This window comes from Oreochromis aureus, linkage group 18, assembly GCF_013358895.1.
Source record: "Oreochromis aureus strain Israel breed Guangdong linkage group 18, ZZ_aureus, whole genome shotgun sequence".
Lineage (NCBI taxonomy): Eukaryota > Metazoa > Chordata > Actinopteri > Cichliformes > Cichlidae > Oreochromis > Oreochromis aureus.
In genome coordinates, this window is record NC_052959.1 from 12,432,136 (window position 1) to 12,454,809 (window position 22,674).

Sequence of the window (22,674 nt, forward strand, 5' to 3'; positions counted from 1 at the left end):
AAATCTCAGCATTTATTTTGTTTTAGCCTTCATTTGATCACTGAGAAAATATGGTTAAAAGTCATTACACAGAGGTTCCTAACACATTACACACACTACACTAACCCCTGCAGCGCCCTGTTCCAATCATTGTGTTCCTGTGTGTTTGTAAGTCATTTTGTCCTCGTCCTGTATATGTCTTTTTTCAGTTGTTGTCCTGTTTTGTTCATAAATAAAGTAAATCAAAAACCTTATTTATTTATTTTTAATCTTCATCAGTATTTCACAGTAGCCCAAATATAGATGCCACATGTGTATGAGTGCAGGAAGTGTGAAAAAGCAAGCCCCCGTCTTTCTCTGATATTGTCAGTGTTATGCCAAGTCTTCATTTTTTGGTCTATTAGCCTCGGGTTCCATTGCTGCTTCCCATTTTCCCCTCAGTCTGACTCCAAGCTATTGAGAGAAAGCGAGAGGGAGACAACACCATCGACAGCAAAGAGCTGTGCTGATTTGTGCTTCCTCTGATAATTGAATTAAGTAGTCAGTGATTCTGCTGTCATTTTATTAGACTGGGGCTGGACTGGGCTGCTAAAGCTCATCAGTGCAGTGTGGAATTAGGACAATGACCACTGTCAGATATTGATTGTGTCCTCTGTTCTGTAATATGTTGTTACAGAGGATGTAATAGCCTGCAGCTCGCAATAAGCTATTTTGTCAAAGAAATTATCTAAACATTGAGTGAGAAAAAAAAACTTGGAGGTGGAAGCGTATGGAGCAGCAGAAATAGGAGAGAGACGAGTTATAGCGAAAGAGTGAAAATACAGGCAGGGTGGAGTGGGTGGAGATGAATGTCAGGGGTGATTTGTGAGAGAATATCGGGAAGAGTGAAAGGGAAGGTTTACTAGCTGGTAGTGAGCTATGATGTATGGTTTGGAAACGGTGGCACTAACAAAAAGACAGGAGGCGGAGTTGGAGGTGGCAGAGCTGATGATGCTAAGATTTTCATCTGAAGTGACCAGGAGGGACAGGATTAGAAAGGAGTATATCATAGGCACAGTTCAGGTTGAGCAGTTTGGAGACAAAGTTACAGATTCAAGGCTGAGATGGTGAAAAGAAAAAGTGGAGAACAGTGCCACTTGAGAAAGAACCAGACAGGGAAGCAAACAGGCTGATCAAACAAAAGGAAACTTTGGCCGGACAGTACGAGGAGATAGATTTTTCACAAAAGGCAGAGAAAGTTCGAAGGGATGAGAGCGATGCAAATATAGGTGGTAGAATAACCTTGAAACTGAGCAGGACAGAGCCCACTCTTTGAAAAAGTATAAAGAGAAGGTCCAAAGACATAAACAAAGTAGCAATGTGAGGCGAAGAGAAGTAGCCAATGTTGTAACCTTGGACTAGTTTTAACTTGAACTTGAATTTTCGGGGAGAAAATGACCAGCCATCTTTTATAAGAAGTTAGAAGTCGGCTGTCAACTTAAAAATGGATACACTCGAAGGTACGGAAGAGTCCAAAGAGGATCATTCATGTAAAAACTGCATTCATTTCCTTTCCTCTCTTCTCCTCCTCATCTCCTCGCCTGTCACCTCCTCTCTTCCCTCTCGTCACCTCTCATCTCCTCTCCTCTCCTCTTTCATTTCCTGTCTCTCCACATTATTTTCCCACCGCTAATCAGAATGACTAGAAAAATGAAATCAGTAAATCATTAGTCACCCCTCCAGCATGACACAATGAAATGACACATCTATCCACACACATAAATAAAAAACACCCTGCTGTGGGCATCTGCTCTCGTCATTACTCATGATAATGGTGATTCCATTTAATATCAAGCTATTAAATAAAAAATAATTACTGGGAATGAAATCAATGGATTAAATTCACTCTCATTATTTTCGCAGCAAAACCGAGCCCCGTTCGCAAACCTGAAAGACGCGCACTGCTTGAGCGCCGACAAACACTGAGGTGATTGTGGATAATTAATTGAGTCAAAGCAGCATGGAATCAAAAACCAAAACAAACAAACAAAGACAGGCTGATTTAAAAAAGTTAGTGAGCGTCGATGAACAGAACGAGCGAGTAGGATTTCTTCTTCTGGCTCTTTCACTCTCCATCTTGGCTGCATCTGGCACCAGCTCAGCACTCTCTGACCACAGTGTAAAAAGATTTACTCAGCTCGGGCTAATTATTAGGAAGGGGAAATGATTAGCTGAAGAGTTATGACTAATAAATCTGTCTATGTTTCATTAACACCCTGTTTGGAAACATTTCATTCCGGTGTGTCTCTCATTAAAGAGAGTGGAGTCGAAGAAGGAAAGGAAAAAGAAGGGAAGGGAAAGAAAAGGTAGGACGTGAGGGAATCCTAGCAGTGAGGTCTGAAGCCGCGCTTTGGTAATGGGTGTAATGTAGCAGAATCTTTAACAGGCACGGTGAAAGGTCAAATTGTACAGGATGCAAAAAGAGAGGGAGAAGCATGTCATCTGTATCATTAAGTGAAGTGCATTTTGTATTTGCAGAGAGATCCGTGTGAAACTAATTTCCCTAATGATGTTACTACACCGACGCAACTTGATTAGGTCATGTTCGTAATATGTGCGCTTATATGTGTGTGTGTGTGTAGTGGATAAATGCTTTTAAATGCACCATAAAACCCTGGATGAAAACAGTTTTGGGGTTTTTCAGATGTTTATAGGGCATTTGATCAGTCCCACTGCAACATCTGCTCATTTGCATAGATCCTGCCTGATACATTCTTGCACCTGCGGCAACTAGCTGCTGTTATTGCACTGTTTGCACGCTACTTTCTAGGCATTCTGCAGACAAAGCTGTATTTGGCTACACCCTACAGCTTAGCTGCATTCGCCGAAAGCGCCGCCATCCGAGCAATACATACAAATGACACCCTTGCATATGTATACACGCCTGTCGCCAAACCTGGCCTGTTTTAGATTTTTACACAGAACCTTCTGGCTAACAAACCATTATTAATGTTATTATTGAGCAAACAGACCAACAGCACCCACAGGGGAAGCTGCATTGGCTGATTTTAACCTCAACCAAATTCACCGTTTGGAAATAGCAGGTGTGTTGCTTATGCCTTATTTCCTGGGGTGGGGGGGCTGTAATTTTTTTCATTTTTTCCACATCAAACTGAATATCTTAAGACTTTTTTTCTTTATTTAAATTACTGGAGGTTTTCATTTCAGTTTCTCACAGCATCTTTGAAATACAAAAACAGCCCCCACCCCCCAACACGCTTATATATTTTTGAGCTGTTTTACACTCAATTAGCGTTGTAGATCTTCAGCCTCCTTCTCTCAATGCGTCTTCACTCTGCTCTCTCCCCTCTCAGCAGCGTGTTTTCATTAGCACATGCCTCACGTTTTTTTCATCCTTCCTCTCCTCTTTTGTGTCATTAAGTTTTTAAGAATAACCCTGGGCTCCACAACAGATGCTGTGGTGGTAAAAGAGCTTACACGCACAGACACGATTGCACATCAACAGGATATGCTATTGTGTTTGCGAGGTAGAGCTGTTACCACTCTCTATTAGTGAGACTGAAAAGTCTTTCTCCTACTACGACAGCTTACTTTCCTTTGTGTTTCCTTCTCGCCGCCTTTCACCTTTTGTTATTCTGTACTCCGCTTTAAAAAAAGGAATATGATTAATTTATAACAATGAAGATGATAAGATTCAAAACACTGCAAGATGGCGATCAGCAGATTTCTGTTAGATCCCAATTCAGTGGAAAAATAACAAAAAACACAGCTTTGGTAAATAACAGTACGTCTTATTTTGAAGTAAGATTCGAGTTGGTTCCTTTTTTTCATATTTCTTTTGACGTTTTCTTTAACAGATTGTGACCCTTGACTCCCTGCCGGATGTCTACAGCTCTGACAACAGATGTGCTCCACGCAGGGACAGACTACAGACGAACCAACTTAAAAAAAACAGGCATGACATAGATGGAACAACTTCACGCAAACTTCTCGCCAAAACTCCCACTTTAAAAACATGAAAACAGAAAGAATGAAAAAAAAAAAGGCACGCAGGAACCTGGCATATAACCAAAACCTGCGGCTGTTCGGAAAAGGAGACGGTTGTGAGGCCGAAGGATCATTAGACTGCAAACAAAGTAGAAGCACAAACACACACACACGCACACCGATGCTGAGAGGCAGAAAGTGTAGCATGTTTAACAAGGAACGAGAGAAAGTCAGGAGCAGCGGAGAGAGCGTTTTCTGAGTGAAAGGCCATCTGCTGAATCCATGGCTATGCCAGTCGCTTTCTAGCTCCCCATCGTTCCCACCTGCCAGCCTGCCAAAGCACCCTCAGGAGGACAAAAGCACCTTCGCATTTTGCACACTTTCGCACACAAACACACACTGTAACGCGTGTACTCGCCTCGCAATAATGGCACGCACACAGCAATAGCGGGTGTGATTTGTCAGCGCAGTGCTGTGTCTGAGGAGCTTTCGATGTTTTTCCATGTTTTCCCTCCTGCGGTAACAATAACATAACGGCACTTTAATAAACGAGAGCAGGACAGAATAGAATAGCCGCAAATCAAACCGTTTATGAGGCTGAGCTGTTCAGCACGCAGCCAGCAAAGGCTACAGGAAGCCTGTATGTGCTTCTGTGGCTGTGAAAGTTATATTATAGTTGAGCGATAGGAAGCGCCGATCACATGGTTCAAAATATTGTCAGCATTCTGGGTTTAGTAAGGCCCTTTTTTTACACATGGTTTTAAAATGTATTGCTAGCAATAAGTTTAGAAGTTGACAGTTAGGAAATAGTGCCGTTTGCACCTGTGTCATCATGATCCTCCAAGGACTTCCTTACTGTATATGTCAAAGAGCCCCTGTGCATCACTTCATTTGCTGTCTAGTGCCAGCCAAGTTCCAGGCTTGTTTAGCAAGAGCTATAAAAGACAACATAATGTTTTGAGAAGAAAGGTGTGATTTATTTCAGCATCTGAGACTGCCATTTGTCAGGGTGCAGGATAAGATGAAAAACAGCCACCACATATGGACACATTAGCATTCATACCATGTTAAGAAGTTGGATCAAAATGCATTTCTGCGGTTGCTTGCATTTGTTCTTAGCGCCGCCCACTTGCGATCTGACTGCACTTCCATTCAATTTAGTGATTACTGGGGGAAATTATTTACACAGCGAGTAAAGGTTGGGGAGCTATGGAGAAAAACGCACCACACACGTCTCGTGGAAAATCAATCAAGAACAGAACAGGAAATGAAAACTGAGGAGCCAAAAGACGTTCAAAATAATGAGAAAAGCAGAAGCAGAGAGAGTGAAATTAGAGAAGAGAGAATCTGACTGATTGACAGATACGATGGAACGGGTGAAAAGAGAGAAGAATGGACAACACAAGGAGACATTTGAAAAAATAAAAATGTTCGCCCAATTCCTCAGAAACCTCAAGGACGACACTCTTATTGCACACAGAAGTGCAATCGCCCACCCATCAGCTCTCCTAGTCTTACTCCACGTCTCTCTCTACTCTTTCAAACTCGCTGGTAATCTGCCTTTTCATCTTTTACCCCTTGCACCTCTTGCCTTCTTCCCCTGGCTCCCCTTCTTCTTCCATCTACTTTTCTCTCCTCCTCTTTAAAGCCCACCTCCTCTTTCTCTCTATCTCTCACACCATCTGAAAATGTAGCTCTCTTGTGGCTCAAACATACTTCAAATGTACTCCCCCCCCTTTGCTGCAGCCTGTCATTTTCGCTGCCTATCTAATATGTTTATTCTCCACTTGTGTCTCTCCTTTACCTCGCTTCTGTCCATCTCTCTCCCCCCTGAGCTCTCTCTCTCCCGCTCTTGTCTCTCTAGTGATGCAGCTTTGATCCTCGCTTCCTTCCCCAGTTACAAATGCACTCCACCTATGCACGCATGCACACAAACACACACGCACACACACTCTTGACAGGTGTACAGATGTTGTTTAATAGAAAGCAGTAATCAACACTGCCTTCTCCCCGGCATCCACACCTCTGTGAGTAAATGGAAGAAAGACAGATACAGAGAGAGAGAATAACAGAGGAAGAGAGGGAGACCTTAAATTGATGGCAGTGCATCGACCCCTCTGTAAAACCTAGTTAACACCTCGCCAGCCTGTGAAACCCGATTAGACAAGCGGGAGTGTGTGTTTGTGTCATCGCGTCGCGTTCAAAGCACAAAATGTTGCACAGGTTGTTTTTCTTTGCAGACGGACAATCCCATTACAGGCTTCTGATTAAAAAAATGTTGATGCGATCCCGTTCACGTGCCTTGAGTGCAGTGTGCGTCTGTGTTTCTTTGCTGATTACCTTCCTCTTACTCAATAGTGAATAGAGCACTCAGCTTGATAAGCAATCACCTGAATCAATACTAATCTTTTTAGCGAGAGTATGTGCATGTTTGCATGGGTGCATAGTAGCGGAGTTCTTAAAATGTGGCTAATCTCCTGTAATTTGAACTCATACAGGATAAACATTTAATTACAGGTACAGTGAGTCACGAATGCCTGTCATCCCTGCTTTTCTCCCCTCATCCATTTCGTCCTCTCTAAAGAGCCTTCTTCTAACTTACATCCTTTCATCTTCTAGCCTCTCAACCAATCTGCATTCTTTTATTTTCCTTTCTTCTTCTTCTCTCACGTCCTTCTCTTCTATGGCTTTCTGTGAGCCAGAGCATTACCAGCAGTCTAACCTTCAAAGAGAGTGATCATTGAAAGTCCATGCTCTTCACATACAGAATAACACGGCCTTTAGTTGGACTTTGGCGCCTGTGTAAATGTCAAAGTTGGAGGCCCTGCTTTGGCACACCCATGCGTAATCCCTCAGAGACAGACAGAGAGATATGAAGAGAGCTTAGCTTGTGTGTGCATGAATGCGCATGTTCATAGGGCTCACTGAATTTAAGTTCAGTCAATTTCAGCCTAAATCTTCTTTGTTGGTGACCCAATAAAGTACAACTACTGAGAATATAGCTGTCTGGAGTTTAGCTCATTCGCTGTGTTAGACTGGCCAAAAAACTGTATCCTATCAATTTAAAGGGTAAAATTTCTGATATTTTATGTTCTTTTTATATCTTTCCTCAGGCAAGCCCACTGGTTCATACTGAACAGGGGAACTGTTTAGTCAGAAATATTATATAATTTTTTTTTTTTTTTAGAATAACAGTGCATTTCTTACAACTATTGTTATTCCAAAGGAGTAAATATTGTGAAAAGAACTTGAAATCGTGGCCCATTTTCAGCTGCGTTTAAGTGCGCTTTGAGCAGCACTGTGTGAAACTGACTCCAAATAAAGTCGCCACATTCAGTGTATCAAATGAACGTGTCACCCACAGCAACAGTGTAGCTCATAACTGTGCTTTTTAATAGTTGTTGGACAACAGTAAAGGTCTGTGGCCCAGCGAGACACTAAGATCTACCAGGCTTTGGCTACAGGGATTATTTCCATTACATTTAAGAATGGTGACAAAACGACATAATATTAACAGGGAGGTAATTGCCAACCCCTTCTTACTGCTGGCCTTACCTTCCGCTGACAACGAAGCAAGTCACCAGGAAGATGAGGAGAACAATTCCCCCTGCGATCGACACAGCCAGAATGGTAGACTGATTAGGGTCCCCTATGGCCAAAACATCTACAAAAGAGAAAAAGTGAAGACTGTTATTTAAGCAAGCATAAATGAGATTGGGAAAAAAAGTCAGCAATGTTTTCTACAGGGGGAAATTGACAGAAGAAAAGAGTAAGGAAGGCTGGGAGTTAAAAAGATAGCAAGTGAGAGTGAGAAAGTGGCGGGGGAGGATAGAGATAGAATGAAATATGATAGCAATAGAAAAAGAGGTAAAAGACAGAGGCTGAGGGAGACTGAAAAAAGAGAGGGCCGCAAACGAGTAAAGGAGAGAAAGGGAGGTGGATGGAATAGTAAGTAAGGTCCTTGATGAAAAGCGCTCTCCCTCTCTACATTCCCTGCGAGGGTATGAGAGTAGACGTGAAAGCTATTCCCATTCTTCTGTGCTGTCCAAATGGATATGTTAACATTGCACATAACAAGGCTACCACCGAGAACTTTCTGCAAAGATGCATCGATTTTTACGCCACACCAATCGAGCCATTACTCAAAACAAATACCTCATTTATCTGGTTTAGCTAAGCATGGGCAGACATGTGCGTCTGAGTGTGTATGCACAGTATATATGTGTGTGCTTGTGTGTGTGTTGAAGAGGCAAATTAAAGCTCCAAGGTAAGTACAGATAAGCATTGATCTCCTGTTATATTTTGTGGTGCACACGTACTCACCCCTTCTTTAACAATCAATAGAATTGATCTAATTAGATTACTGAGATATTGGATCAGCTGCATCAGGCAGATCCTGTATTTTAGAACACTGAACTTGACTGTGAACCTTTATTTGAAGGCACAGTAACAGCTCTATATACCTATAAGCATAGATGTAGTGAGATCAGAATTCTCTGTGGGTTCATCAGCTGACATTCTATAACGTACTGAGTATTTTGGAGTATTTTGCCCTCTACTATCACCCATAAAGAATGCATAATTTGCATAACTTGCATAATTGTTCTAATTTTTCACGTTTTATATAAATGCTTTAAATATTGAGATGTATATCTTGCATTTACTGGGAGCCACTTATAGGACAGAAATGGTCTTTCACATCAATAGGCATTTGTTGCAGGACCAAGTTTTTAATTACTTTAATTGATTACTGAATGACTTGAACTGTCATCCGTATGTATGCTATTCGTATGTCTTCCAGACAGTGTATGGTGCAGTGCCAACCATTTACACATGTATCCCCCTCTACCTTCCTCCACTTTGTCTTGGAATCACTGATCATGTTGAAGAACACATTACGCAACCTCTAAAGTAGAAAATCCTAGCACCCACAATAAAGTGATAATGAAAATGAATGACCCCAACATTAACACCAACAACAACAATAAAAAGAATGGATGAACACGGGGAATTTGAAAACATCATGACAGAGAAGCAACACAAAGCTGTTTATGAGCCCTGAACAACCTCACTGAACTTAACCAGGTGTGGATTTTCCTTTGGTATATATTCCTAGTCTATTAAAATCTAAGTATAAGGCATCAAGCTGTCCAATCAAGTTTTCATCCGAACTGCTACAAAATGCCACGTATTTGTCATTCCTTCAATTTAAATTTTGCCTTTTATGATGACTGGAGATGTGCCGTTGGATCGGAAATCACTGGATATATATATCCAGTGATCCGTATGAATCAAGATTTCCAATCCAACGGCACATCCTTCCTTGTGAAACTGGCTTGTCTCCCTTTTACCTGATAAGTATTCCACAAAACTTTCGAGCCACTGGTTCAGATACATAGATGACAACCTATGAAACTGCCAAGGTGTCTCTGTCTGACAGCAGAACTGAAGAAGCTGTTCGGATGAAAGTGAGATATTTTATAACCATACAGTCGATTGATTTAAACAGCAGGGATGACTTCAAATCTTAGTACACTTGATATAATATGGAAGTACATTTTGCTCTAGAGGTAATCTTTGTCCCGTATTTTTTTTTTTTTACCAGCACTTTTAGATTTCTAATATTAAGAATGCATACTGCATTTGAAGAACAGGCGTGTATTAAACATGGACTGGCTGCTATTCCAATTTTCAGCTGACCACATGGAAATTTAGTAGGAGGAAAAGAAACAAATCAACTGGACAAAGTGGGACAAAACAGCTGGGAGGAAAACTGAAATATCCGATTCCCTATAAGTAAAAAAAATCTATTATTCCTTGTTTTACTATACCTTCGTGACTTGTTTCCAGCTCAATCTCTCCACCGTAGCTCCCATAGCCCCCATCAGTCCGAGCCCGGACCCTGAACACATAGGTGGTCCCAGGTTTGAGCCCTTCCACTGTCATCATGTTGGAGCGAGTCTTCAGAACTGTATAGTTCTGTTCTCGTTGGTTCTGGAGCAGAAAAAACAAGTGAAACAACGAGTGAAAAACTGAGAGAAAATCAAAATAGATGATATCAAGTGCCCAAGAAATTAAATGAGTCTGGATTTAAAAAACTGGTTGAATATACAAAACCTCTAAAGAGGTTTATACAGAGCAATATACTAACAAAAACAGTCTGAAAATAATAAAAACCTCAAATTGTTGAATTTAAATGCCTCCAGGGTCCAAATACACCTCACTAAGTTTTAATTTGTTCATCGCTGGACCATTTGGTGGCATTTATACATGAGCATCTGTCAACTCTCAAATCTTTTCCTCTGCACACTCCAAAGCATTATGCGGTTACTAGTCCCGCTTCACTTCGTTCCTCAACTACCTTGTGGGTGTGCGTGCACTTATATACATGTGTGCAGGAGGATGAATAAAGAATAAGTGTGTCTGTCAGTAAGCTGATTCCCTGCAGAGAGGCTGATACTCTACCTAATGGAAGACACTTTACAACACGGATTAACACCGTTTTACTGGTAATGCCTGCCAGCCCACACACACACACGATCAGATAGCGTGCACGCACACAGACACACAATCTTGTTCCATCGTCCACACGGGGACACTCATTAATCTAATGCAATCCCAAGCCACTTACCCTGACTTAGAACATCAAATTTCAATGCTTTGTCCTAATCTCAATCTATTTCTCAACCTTTTTCTAAAATAAACTTTTAACCCTAAAAAAAGCACCTATGGGGACTTGTTTGAATGCTTGTCCTTACTGTGACACAAGTCCCCATATGTTGGTAAGTATTTAGGCTTAAGTCCCCACCTGAATATAAAAACAAGCTCAAAACCCCCACACATACAGAGACTCAAGTTCATCACCTCATCTACGTTTTACGAGGTTTGTTCAACAGATGTTTGGTTAATTAGCTTGGCATGAACAGTAAAGGAGACGTGAGGCAGTGAAAACATAGAAAGGGAGAAACTGAAAAAAGGCATTGTAGGTGTTTGTGATGAACAAGTCATTAGTGACATACCCTAAAGCTGCACTACAGACAACAAAAAGATTAGAAAATATGTAGTGTTACGGGGTACTCGAGATATTTTCAGCTGCGCATAACGACATTTTGGGAGAAATACTTGTTTAGGTAAGACAGTTTACCCCACTTGTGCATTTTAGTGTATGTGTAGGTCTTTCTCACCTTCTCATAGTAGATAACCTCATATTCCACGATCACTCCATTGGGTCTCTCTGGGCCCTGCCAGGCCAAAGTCACACTGTCCTTGCTCCGCCTTTCCTTCAACACTACGCTGACTATTTAAAAAATTAGAAAAAACAAAGGGAGAAAGTGTGAGTAAAAGAGAAAGTAGAGCTCTACAAGACAGGCTGGTGCAGGACCATGACATGAGAAGACCCATACTGCAATATGTCAGACATTTTATTGTGTTAATGAAACAGCTTACAAGATGTGTGACACTCACGTGTATGTCATCTGCTCATGTGATCAGTGCAAACCCCAAACCCTACGACTTCCGATCTATTCACACATCGGAGCACGTGCTTGTGTGGTTTGAAAGTGTGTTTGCTTGTGCAAATGTGCGCATGTGAGTGTGTGTGTGTGTGTGTGTGTGCATAGTTGAGAGCGACAATCAAGGCACGTGGGGATTTTAATGAGGTTAACAACCTCCTACACCCCTTTCACCTTCCTCCCACCTCTCATACGCAGCCGTAGTATGAGACCTGAAAGAGATCGTCACCTTGCTACACTTCTGTTACGCAGTCCCACCGTGTGACATATGCAAATATGATTGCACACGCAGGCAAGGGTGCAAAGATGTCATTTAGAGTCAGAGTGTTAGAGTGATGTTTCACATCAGTGTTTATAGTTCTCACATACGCTTGATGCTATTTATAAACAGAAGATGTTCAGGCCAAAGAATATGTTGTTTTTTATTAAGTATTTACTGCATATTAAATCTCCAAATGTCTTGAAACATAATAAATAATACTGTGAAAGAGCTTCCCGGCATCAACAAATACATTCATATTCAAATTGGGATGTCTTTGTTTAGGACGTGCACATGTTCTCACCTGTCTGCGATGTTGTGACATTTATCACGACTTTTCCTTTGGGTGTTGGACTTAAGGCTGAGACTCCATTCTCACTCTCAATTGTGAAGCTGTAGTTGGAGTCTGGCTCCAAGTCGGTAACCAACACGGTTGTTGATGATAGACCAAAGTTCCTGGGAACAAAATGGACGTTGCTACCGCATTTTGTGCACTTCTTGCCATCACCAGAGCACTTTGTGCAGTTGAGGTTGTAGATGATGTCTCCTCTGCCTCCAGTGTCTCTGGGTGGCGCCCACTCCAAGGTGACGCAGGTTTCATTGACAGTTGAGATGGGATTCTCAGGAGCAGATGGAGGACCTGAGAGAATACAAAGGCTCTGATCAGTTTCTGTATCTTTTTACTATTCATTATTTATTTATTGCATTTTTAAAGTTCCTTTTTAAACTGCTTTGACTACACTAAATCTAGTGTAAAGGTTTCTAAATGGAAACCTTGATGAAACTGTACACAGCATCGGTTAACCATCATTGTCACTGCCTTCAACTGTTGCTCCGAAGGACTACAAATGCCCCAAATCTCACAGGTTACAACTGGATTTAATAATGCACATCCAAATATATAGTCATCTATAAAATAGTATTACAATACATGTGGCACCCTGTTAATTAATCCAAGCTATTCTAGCGTTTAATTGGTGAGAAGCATGGCATAAAACTGTCTTTATCAGAGCCCCTCCTTGAAATATAGACAAACATTATTTTTTGAAATATCCAGTCTTTCAATGCGCATCGTCTTCATGCCCATTACCAAATTAATTGCGATTTCTATAAAGAACAGACATCACGCTGATTAAATTACAAATTTAATAACTGACTTCAACCACGAGGTGCATATTTTTCCAGTCTGTTAATTAGCTTTGAAATCGACAGTGATTGAAAGAGTTTGGCAGATTGTTACATCGAAGAATAATGTATCATATTGCACTTTCCAATTTCAATCTTAAACCTTTAAAGAAAATTCGTATAATATTAAATAGCCGATACTTGACTGCACAAAGATTTTTTACCATGTGAAATTAACTCACACCCTGAGAGTGCACTGCAGATAATAAATAGTAAGAGGACAATGATCTATGGAAAGTGCCCAGAGTAATTCTCACAAGTCAGTTGCATTTTATGATTTAGGTGGTTAATATCACTCTGAGCTTCAGCTGAAATGATTAGTTTATCACACTGTCAGAGTCTCAGTAATCATTCTCAAGGAACCAAAGAAAGTTACACGCAAATGCTCTCCATTATACCTTTAGATGGAGTGCATTCTTCTTGAAAGACAGATTAATATAATATCCAGAGTTAATACATTTGAATAATATCTTAAATGGTTTTTGTTGCATTTGAAGTAACATGATGAATTTCTTACAAGGACAGGACCGTTTTGTTTCTGAATGTACCCGAGTTCACAAACTGGCCTTTGTCACTTTAATATGTCCACTTTTATGTGGGCTGTATTTTGTATATTAAAAAAAGAAAAAAAATCCAGAAAAAAGGAAACAAAAGCACTTACCAACACTTGTGTATATATGTGTTTAAATGGATCAAGAGGTTGCAAAAACTGGATACAATCGGTTGCATAAAAAGAGCAGTTTAATGGTAACATTTACATTTTCAACACCAAATTTAGGAAAATATATTTTAGTTTCCATTAAACTCTTTTAAGACCATGGATACCTTATCTGTGGAAAGGTCAGTTCTGAATCTGAAGAATCCTTGAAACACAAACAAATCATCAAGGTAAGCTATTCCTGTCGCATGAGAACCACTCATATAGAAATCCCCGACTGTGGTTACTCACAGCACAGCAAGGTGCCAGTATTTCAACCATATGGAATTTGGCAGTACATTCCTATTCATGCTGACATCTCATCAGGGTCCTGGCTGAGCCGTGAGCCCCAGGGGGGGACCAGCAGAGCTTGAGACTTTCTTGATTGGCCCTCCCAGTGCTGAGACCCGGCAGCATGCGACAGAGCCCCTACTACGTATAATTGAGGCCGTTGGTTATAAATCTTCTAAAAGAGTGTGCTGACTTATTCTAATTCTGTCTTTTTTTCTTTTCTCCGTCCTCACTTCCCTAGGCCGCACTTAACTGTCCATCATCACCGTCGGTACTGATCGGCCTTTTATGACACTTAGATTATATGCCTCTGATACTCAACGATTTCCCCCACTGTTCTATTCTTTTCTTATGTCTCGAGTGTCACTCTCCATCTTTCCATGACTAACTCTCTCACCTTTTCTCCTTATTTTCTCATTTTCCTTCCTCAATCCTCCACAGTGCTCTTCACCATTCAAGAGAGATGGCGTGCGCGTGTCTGCCCATACATATTTGAACAAACCGTTACTCATTTCCAGCTGATAACACCTGTCACATCTCACCTGCTACAACGATTAATGAGTGTAATCTACCATAACCTGATAATGGGTTTGAGTATGAGTGTGCATGCTTGTGTGTGTGTGTGTGTGTGTGTGTGCGCGTTCCTCCATATTTCTCAAGTTCAGTCTCTCTCCTCTGCCATGACAATGTCCTTTCCCGCCTCCACTTCCCTCCGTCTATCTTAATCTATCTGTTTCTGTTTCTCCTGCACACTCAATCATCCCCCATCTTTTTGCGTCCTCTCTGTGTCTTTCCATGACTATGTAGCCCAAACCCTCTGGCTGTATGTGTGTGTGTGTGTGTGTGTGTGTGTGTGTCTACGTGTAAGAGAGAACGGAAACCGAAAGAGAAAGCATTTGAACCATGTATCTGTGTGCTGTTCTTACAGCAAACTGATTAAATGAAAAGTAACTAAATAATTTCATAGCCCAACAATTATTTCACTAGTGAAATGTATTGTGAACTAGTGAATTGTAGTGAATATTGTGATTGTGATGGCTTGAACTTTCTGACAGTGTTTGAATGACTCACGTGTGCAAGCCGTTGAGCGAGGGTCGTTCTCAGCACGATAGAAACCTTTCTCACAAATGCACTCTGTGGCTTGTTCCTGTGGGGAGGAGCTGTGAGGGGGGCATTTGGTGCAGTAGGCATCTGTAGCTGAAGCTTTGTAGGTGCCAGGTCTGCATGCTGGAGCCAGGAAAGAAGATGAATATGGAATAAGAAGTTGTGCCATTGCAACAAACACAATACACAGTCAGCATTTATTAACCATAAAGAAAAGTGTTGCAAAACTGTTTTGCTGTGAACACTTAAACACAAATTTACTATATTGTTGTTTGTAATGTGATGATAAAAGCTAGTAGTTGCAATTGTAGCAGAAATCCCTGCCTTGCTACAATGTGATTGTCTGAATTTGGCTGGTTTGGACATAATTTCTGTCAGTTACTGTGACATTGTACAGGCCAAAGAAATTGCTGAGCTCTGAGAACAAAGCAGTGTTGCTAGAGAGACAAGAAATACACACAATCAGATGACTACTTTTGTTTTTATCTCTCGATCAAAAAATCCAAACAATCTGAATTTATGTCTGCACGTGTCTCTCATCTGCCATGAAGTTTTGTCATCAAGTCCCCAAATCTCACTTTTAAGTTAACATTGCTATCATAATTTATATACACAAATAATACAGAATTAAACTTGAAGGCTGCACATATTAAAGAGAAGTCAGAGAAAAACTTGCAAGTGTCCTACCCTTCTTCAAAAATGGTTATTGTTTGTCCAAGTTCTTATTTTGACTCTTAGTTATGTTTTAAAGTTAAGGGTGGTCAAGTGTACAACTGCAAAGTAACATGAGTGCTGGTGTTGCCACTCTTAACTAAAACTACATTATTAACCCAGTTTGCTTCCTAATATAGACTTTGTAAACAACACCAAATGAACACACACCACATTTTGTCCCTCTCAACCAAGTAACTGCTTTGCCTAAATGTGACCAAGCAGTTTCAGTCTCAGTGCAAAAAACATGTGAAAATGAAAGCAAATGGTACGATTGGAGCTTAAAAACAATCTCTTTGAGACTTCTTAATACATACTTTTTTGGCCTTTTGCAGTAGAAATAGTCTTATATCTCATTTAAAGATCAATATGATTGTTTGTTCAGATAAGATGGTTACAATTCTACAACATGTACAAAAAAATACAACCAACGCAGTAAAACATTTTTCTTTTCTTCTGTTTTTTTTTTAACAGATAGATACTACAGATACAGGTGGGTCACAGAATGTGCCATGCAGCGCTCGTGGCAAAGAACAAGAAAACAAAGTTTGATTTAATATGTTGTGACAATAGGTCTACGTGAGCGCCTTTCACATGAGGCTAAAAGACTGGTGTAACAACAGGGTTGTACGATACAATAACACAGTTCAACAGCAGATCAACTGTCATTCCTGTTATATAAGCATTAGATCTTCGGGCAACCAAGGGCTCAAAAATATATACAGCCGTAGTCACAGCAATAGTTACAATAATATAATATGACTACTGGTAGAGCTGTTACAGTAGCTGCACATTAGTCATTATGTGGAGTCATAAAACTGGGGAGGGAAAACCGTGATACCGCTCAATGGGAGCAACTTACTGTAATAGACTGGGGACGTGAATGATTTCCCTTTTGCATCCTAGGCAGGAAAATAGAATTCCTGACTTTCCCTTTGGTAATCTGAATATAGATTACGCACGTATTTATTTATACATTCATAGTCCTGGTATTCCCATTATTGCGAGGCTTTTTCTGCCACGGTGGTAAATAGTATTACAGTATACAAAACTCTATGTAAGGAAAATGAGGGTGTCTCAAATGCAATTTGATAGGTGTCTGGTGTGTGTATGTGCACGTTTGTGTGGATATGTATACGTGCGGCTATGAACAGGTTGGATCAATGATGCGACCGATTCCACCAGGTGCTGATTGCACGTTCGTGTGCCAAGCGCTCGTGTGTGAGAAGGTGTTAAGTATGCAGCGTGTGTGTGTGCGAACGCATGTGTTCGCCTGCTGATTGCTTGTGCTGCTGGTGAAGGTCACGGATTTAATCAAGCTACGCGTCACTTGTCCCAGAAAGGCTGTATATTACCACGCTAACACACACACGCACGCATATTCAATGCCGCGGTTAACCTGCAGACAGCGGAATAGAAAAGTGGCCTAAAAGTAGTGTGATTTCTCACTGTGCAGGTAAGTTCCTCCACCTGGATGCTGTGTGCTCACATACAGACAGTATTTTTAGGTAAATCATTCATCATAGGGGAGCAAAGTCCACTGGCACAATCCCCAAAAGACCTGAGAGAACACTGGAAAAAAAAAGGGGGATGTGGGTGTGTAGGTGTAAAAATGAGAGAAAGAAAACGAGAAAGAAACGAAAGGAAAATAAAGGGAGTGGTAATTCTCAAAGGGTTTCTGCTCTCTTTCCTCCTTCCTGTCAGCCTTTAAGGTAATGGGTGCCTATGTGCTGTGCTGGTGACTGTGTGTGTTCCTGTTGGCTGGGCCGTAGGAGCAAGGTGGAAAAGCGTCTTTTCTCCTGGGGGGGACGTTGCATCCGGAGAGTCCTGGCTACAGGCTCTAGCCAGCCACAGAGGCACAAAGGGCCTCAGCGGTAAAGGACAGACAGGGCACCCTATGCCAGCCTTGGCACACATACAACCGCCTGATCAAAAACTTTGTTCAAGAATGGTGACTTGGCCAGTCTGAGTAGAGCTTCCTTATCCTCATGTGCTGCTTTCTACTCCCCTTTTCCACCTCTTTTACTTTCAAAGTAACCCTTTTCCTTCTCTCTCTCTCTCCTTTCTCCCTCTCTCTGCTTCTCTTGCTACTTTTCTCAAGCTACTCCCAGCGTGTGCCCCATGGGAAATATGTTACTTGAGTTGGTTCCCTTATGATTAATGATTTACCACAGATATAAAAAGGGACAAGAAGCCTGAAGCAGTAAGACAGTGATCGCATAAACATATACACAAAGCAGACACACACAAGAGCAAAAGTTTAGACACAAAAACTATGTCGTAGAACTATGAGCTAACTCCAAATTAACATTTTCCTCAGCTGACAGTGTTGTGTGTGTGTGTGCGCGTGTTTTTCAGATCTGTGTATGCATTTCTGCGTATGATAAAGAGTGGCCTCAGATCCAGTGTCCTATTAATTATTCATGTGGTCACCAGAGAGAGTCGGTGTATTTATGCCAATCGATAGCTCTTAGATATGATATAGTACTGCTACTCAAGACACACCCTCAGTCACCATGCACTGATTGAGATGGGAACAGCATAACTTCTTCCTTTGGGAAAAACACTGTACACAAGAGATGATTGAGTTCTGTTCCACTCCACATCTTATTGTTTTATAGGACCACAAAAACTGATTAGTTCGATAAATCTATTATAAAATGCCAGAAAAAAAAAAAAAATAAACATATTGCAGTTTCCCAGGGCCCTCTGAAGTCCTGTGTGTACACAAACTCCATAGAAAAGCTATTCTTAGCTGCCAGGTCTCAAAAGAGTTGCCACTGCTGAAGTGCCTTAAACCTGCAATTATGCACAGGAAGTGACTCCCTTCCAGTTGTACAGAAATCTTTGACAAAATGACTTTACGTCTTCAGATTTAATACCTCAGTAAATACTTTCCTAGTGTTTTTGTGGTCCCAGTACCCAGTTTCAAATCTTATGGAATATACAAAGTGTTCATTTTGTATACACACAGTGATGGAACCCTTCACGTACCCCCCAAGTGCCCAAGAATAAAATAGGTGATTAAACAGGGTGTGTTTTATGGCATGGCAACCTTGCAATTGATAAGCTGTTGTCATATGAGCTTGTGGTGTCTTCAGTTTCTCAGTCAGAGCCACTTCTTCTCTTAACTTACAGTTTCACAAACTATAGCCTAAGGTTTTAACTTCAGACTTGAAACGCAGGAGTCAATAAACAAACAGGTCCATCATCTATATAGTGTTTATAGGCACTCAGCAAAATATATATTCATCAACAAAGAATTTTCATCCTCTGACTTTTTTAGTATCTATTAACTCATGGTTTTGGTTTATTTTCCTCACAGTCTGACTGTTCTGGTTCACTCCCAGCACCCATCAGCCTTACTTTCAGCCCAAGGAGACAGTTGTTTTCAGTTAACAGGTAGTGCGAGGTAGTTCTAATAATGGGGTTTTATAAACCCATTGCTCAACACCAAATGACAGACAGTTAGCAGCTAAAAAAGCCAGTAAAGCATTTAGTAGATGAAATAGCAAACACCTGCCTCAGGAATCGCTGGAGGGAAAAGAAACGCAAATGTTCGGCTACAACAGTTCATCAGGTGATCAGATTCTTGAATTACTTTTTCTCGTGTTTGCATTCAGCATATAAGACTCTTTTCGTACAGATTTTCGAGGTTTAATGATTAAACCTGAGCAAACGCTCCTTGAATCTCATAAGAAAAAAGGAAAACTGCCAATGTTCACATGCCAGAAGCTGTGACAGTTTGTGACCATTTTTTTCTTGACAAATGACTCAAATCGTCACCAAAATAGCGGTTAACGTCCTCTTTACTGACAAATTACATGCGCGTTTGTTCCCAGTCACTTTCCTCCTTTTAGTAGGCATAAAATGAATGTGCTGTGTTAGAACAGTGGTTCACAGCCTTTTTATTCCTTCCCTCGAGGATGAATATATTACAATCTCATCCCACACTTCTGCACACGTAGCCTTTACAGTCAATTTAAATTATCCTGTTCAAGGGTCACGTATGTATGGAGCTGGTTGACTTTGTCTGTGGGCAAAGCTCTGACCTATGCCGTGATTAATGATTCCTGGCAGCTCTGATGACCCCTCGAGCCAGTTCAGGATACATTCTAACACGTTAGCTGTGTTTCTGTATGAACCGCTACGCTTCAGCAGTGATTAATTGCTTACACGAAAAACAGAAGCTGCTGACTGCAATAGTTCGGGAAATGTGTTCCATTAATGTTCAATAGGTCCTTTAAAGATTTAGACGCAAGTGTACGCACAGGAACGCAAGCACGATATCTCACCGTCAGAATCATTACACGCTAATTACATTCAACCAGGCGCTTCTGAACGTATGCAAAATCACCTCCGCTGCATTCTTCTGACACAAACACTTCCTCTGGTTGACGGTGAGTGCTCTCCTCCTCTTCACTTCCCTTACAAAAGTTTAAGTGCTAATTGCTCCGTTCGTTTGCTTACTGTCGCGCTCGTTCAAGTCAAATATTGGCTCTCGGCCGGCTTTAACCTAAAGGGCAGAAAAGAGGAGAAAATTGCGCGTGTGTTTGTGCATAGGTGGGGGGTACACTGTGTGTGAAAGGCCGTGTTCAGCTGGGAGGAAAGTTGTGTAAAGCTTGCTGGCCCATGGGAGATGAGCTCCATAATTGTCACCATGGCAACAGCCTTTCAAGATGGAACCCTTCGAGTACCCCTCAAGTGCCACAGCTCCCGGAGCACAGAGCAGTCTGTGTTCGAGTGAGAGTGTGTGTCTGTGTGTAAGTGCGTGTGTATATATACACATCCCCGAGTTGAAGCCAGCTACTTAAAAATTGATACATCAAGCGTCAGTGGAGAAATCTGACAAGATTGAAAGTGACGTCCTTTATGGCCACCGGGGTCACATCTGTAGGTGGGTTTGTTTGTGTTCATGTGTACATGCCTGTGAAACGTGTTTTCAGTCGAGCTGACATTGTTGTCACACAAAACAAACCTCAGGAAGATGGTCAAAAATAGCATACGTGAAAAAAATTATGTGCAAAAAAAGAAATGAATAAAAATGGCGGCCATCGAGCCAGGTTTACGGCGTGCTTTACACCAAACGTGTGATACACAAAATAAAATACACAGTTCCATTACATGCTTAATGGTGCTTCACTATATAAACACATCATTTTGATTAATTGATTAACTGGAGCACAGCAAAGAGTGTGTACCTTTTAACAGCGGCAGAGGAGCATAGCCCATGTGACTTTATTAACTGAAAATGTGCCGGTGACGTAAATGATTTCACACGTTAATAAGTGGAAGTAGCGTATGAGGTGTTGTGTGCGGTGTAGGGTTCTGTTTATAGAGACCAAAGTAAAGTGTGTGTGGAGCTCTGTGCATGTGTGTAGTAATGAGGAGATCTGTGTGAGATAGAGATGTCAGCATCCAGAGTCCAGCCCCCTGCTGAGATCCTCTAATCCTTAATCGGAGTTCATAACAACATTTAACACCATAATATTTGCCATCACTACTAATCCTGCCCCACACATGCACGCTCACACAAACACACAATTCCTGTGCAAGCATTCTGGGTTAAGAAATATCCCAAAGAAAGAAGGTATGCGCCTTATTATAAAGTCAAGTTTGACACAAATCTATATGAAATTATTGGCAAAACTGTCACCTGCAAGCACAAATTGCATTGCAGAGTGCATAGGCTTATTTGCAAACACACTAAAGCTGACAGCAATGCTAATGTGACTGTTTGTTCACTAGCATACTGGGATTCAGCGCGCTAAAAAATACATTTTAATGACTCATTCGAATATTTGTAGACTCTGATTTTTTAACATCAGAGAGTTTTACTTGTTCTAGCAGGAAAGGCTACTGAAAAAACAATATATTGCAAATAGGAAACAAACAGAACAGACGTTGCCAGTATCAAGGGATACTTGCTGTACATGCATTTAGCTGCATAATTACAATAAATGAAGAAATGCCATATGAGATGAAAATCTATGTGTATAGACAGTCCATCCCACCATAGAAAAGGTGTTAAAATACGCTGCCAAGATGTTTATGATGGAATCTATTTATTTACAAATGTAGGACTGTGCGGAAATACGAGGGATATGGCTTATAGAAAAACACCTCATAATTAATCAGAAGCATATCTGTTTTCTGTGAGTGGCACTTCTGGAAATGCTCTGCTGTTAAAGACATGGGCCTTGAGGTTTTAGTGTACAGTGAGTTTACATTACTGACACCCAGTTCAGCTGCTACTGCTCAACACATGTGAGTGAAGCTCACAGTAGGGTTATTCTTAAAACTCTGATGTTTTCTTTGAAAGCACATGATGTATAGCAGCAGTTGCTTTTAACCGACTCTAGCAAGTTAGGATCACATGTTTGCAGAGCGGGCATGATCCGTGACCACATGGAAGCCATAGACCTCTATGATTGATGCCTCTGGACAGACCCTTACTCTATTTATGGCGTCTTACAACTTCTCTGACACGCGCGCGCATAAAGGCACAAGACCACAGTGGATATGAAATGGTTTGTGATGTGCAGTACATGAAGCACATGAGTACACCCAGGCTGATTTCTGATCTACTCTCTGTCCCCTGGACATCAGCCAATTACTGAGAGCGGCCAAGGGGAACTACAGGCTGAAGCCCTCTCTCTCTTCCTAATTCTCTCCATATCTGTCTTTTTTCGTCCTTTCTTTGTTTCTGTTTTTCTCTAACTTTCTGTGTCCCCTACTGTCTGTCTACTTATGTTTTACTTCCATTCTCACCATCTCTATTTGATTCTCATTATGTGTGTGTGTGTGTGTGTGTGTGTGTCAGAGAGAGAGAGAGAGTGAGAGAGCAAAAGAAAAACTGCGTATGCATGTGTGTCTTTATTTCCCAGTGGGCTGTCTGTCATACTTTGACCCTGACCTTCTCCAGAGCTCTTGCACAAATATTTACTCTC

The 22,674-nt window shown here is 41.1% G+C and overlaps 1 protein-coding gene across 1 annotated transcript in view; it reads right to left on the reverse strand.

Annotated features, from left to right (window-relative positions):
- epha4b (eph receptor A4b) overlaps positions 1 to 22,674 on the reverse strand; it is an 88,524-nt gene that overhangs the window by 25,275 nt on the left and 40,575 nt on the right. Inside the window, exons 6-10 of the mRNA XM_039602545.1 lie at positions 14,981 to 15,136; positions 12,041 to 12,376; positions 11,151 to 11,263; positions 9,798 to 9,960; positions 7,522 to 7,630 (exon numbers count right to left, since the gene is read on the reverse strand). Of these exons, the coding sequence (XP_039458479.1) occupies positions 7,522 to 7,630; positions 9,798 to 9,960; positions 11,151 to 11,263; positions 12,041 to 12,376; positions 14,981 to 15,136 (877 nt within the window). The remainder of the gene's footprint in view (positions 1 to 7,521; positions 7,631 to 9,797; positions 9,961 to 11,150; positions 11,264 to 12,040; positions 12,377 to 14,980; positions 15,137 to 22,674) is intronic.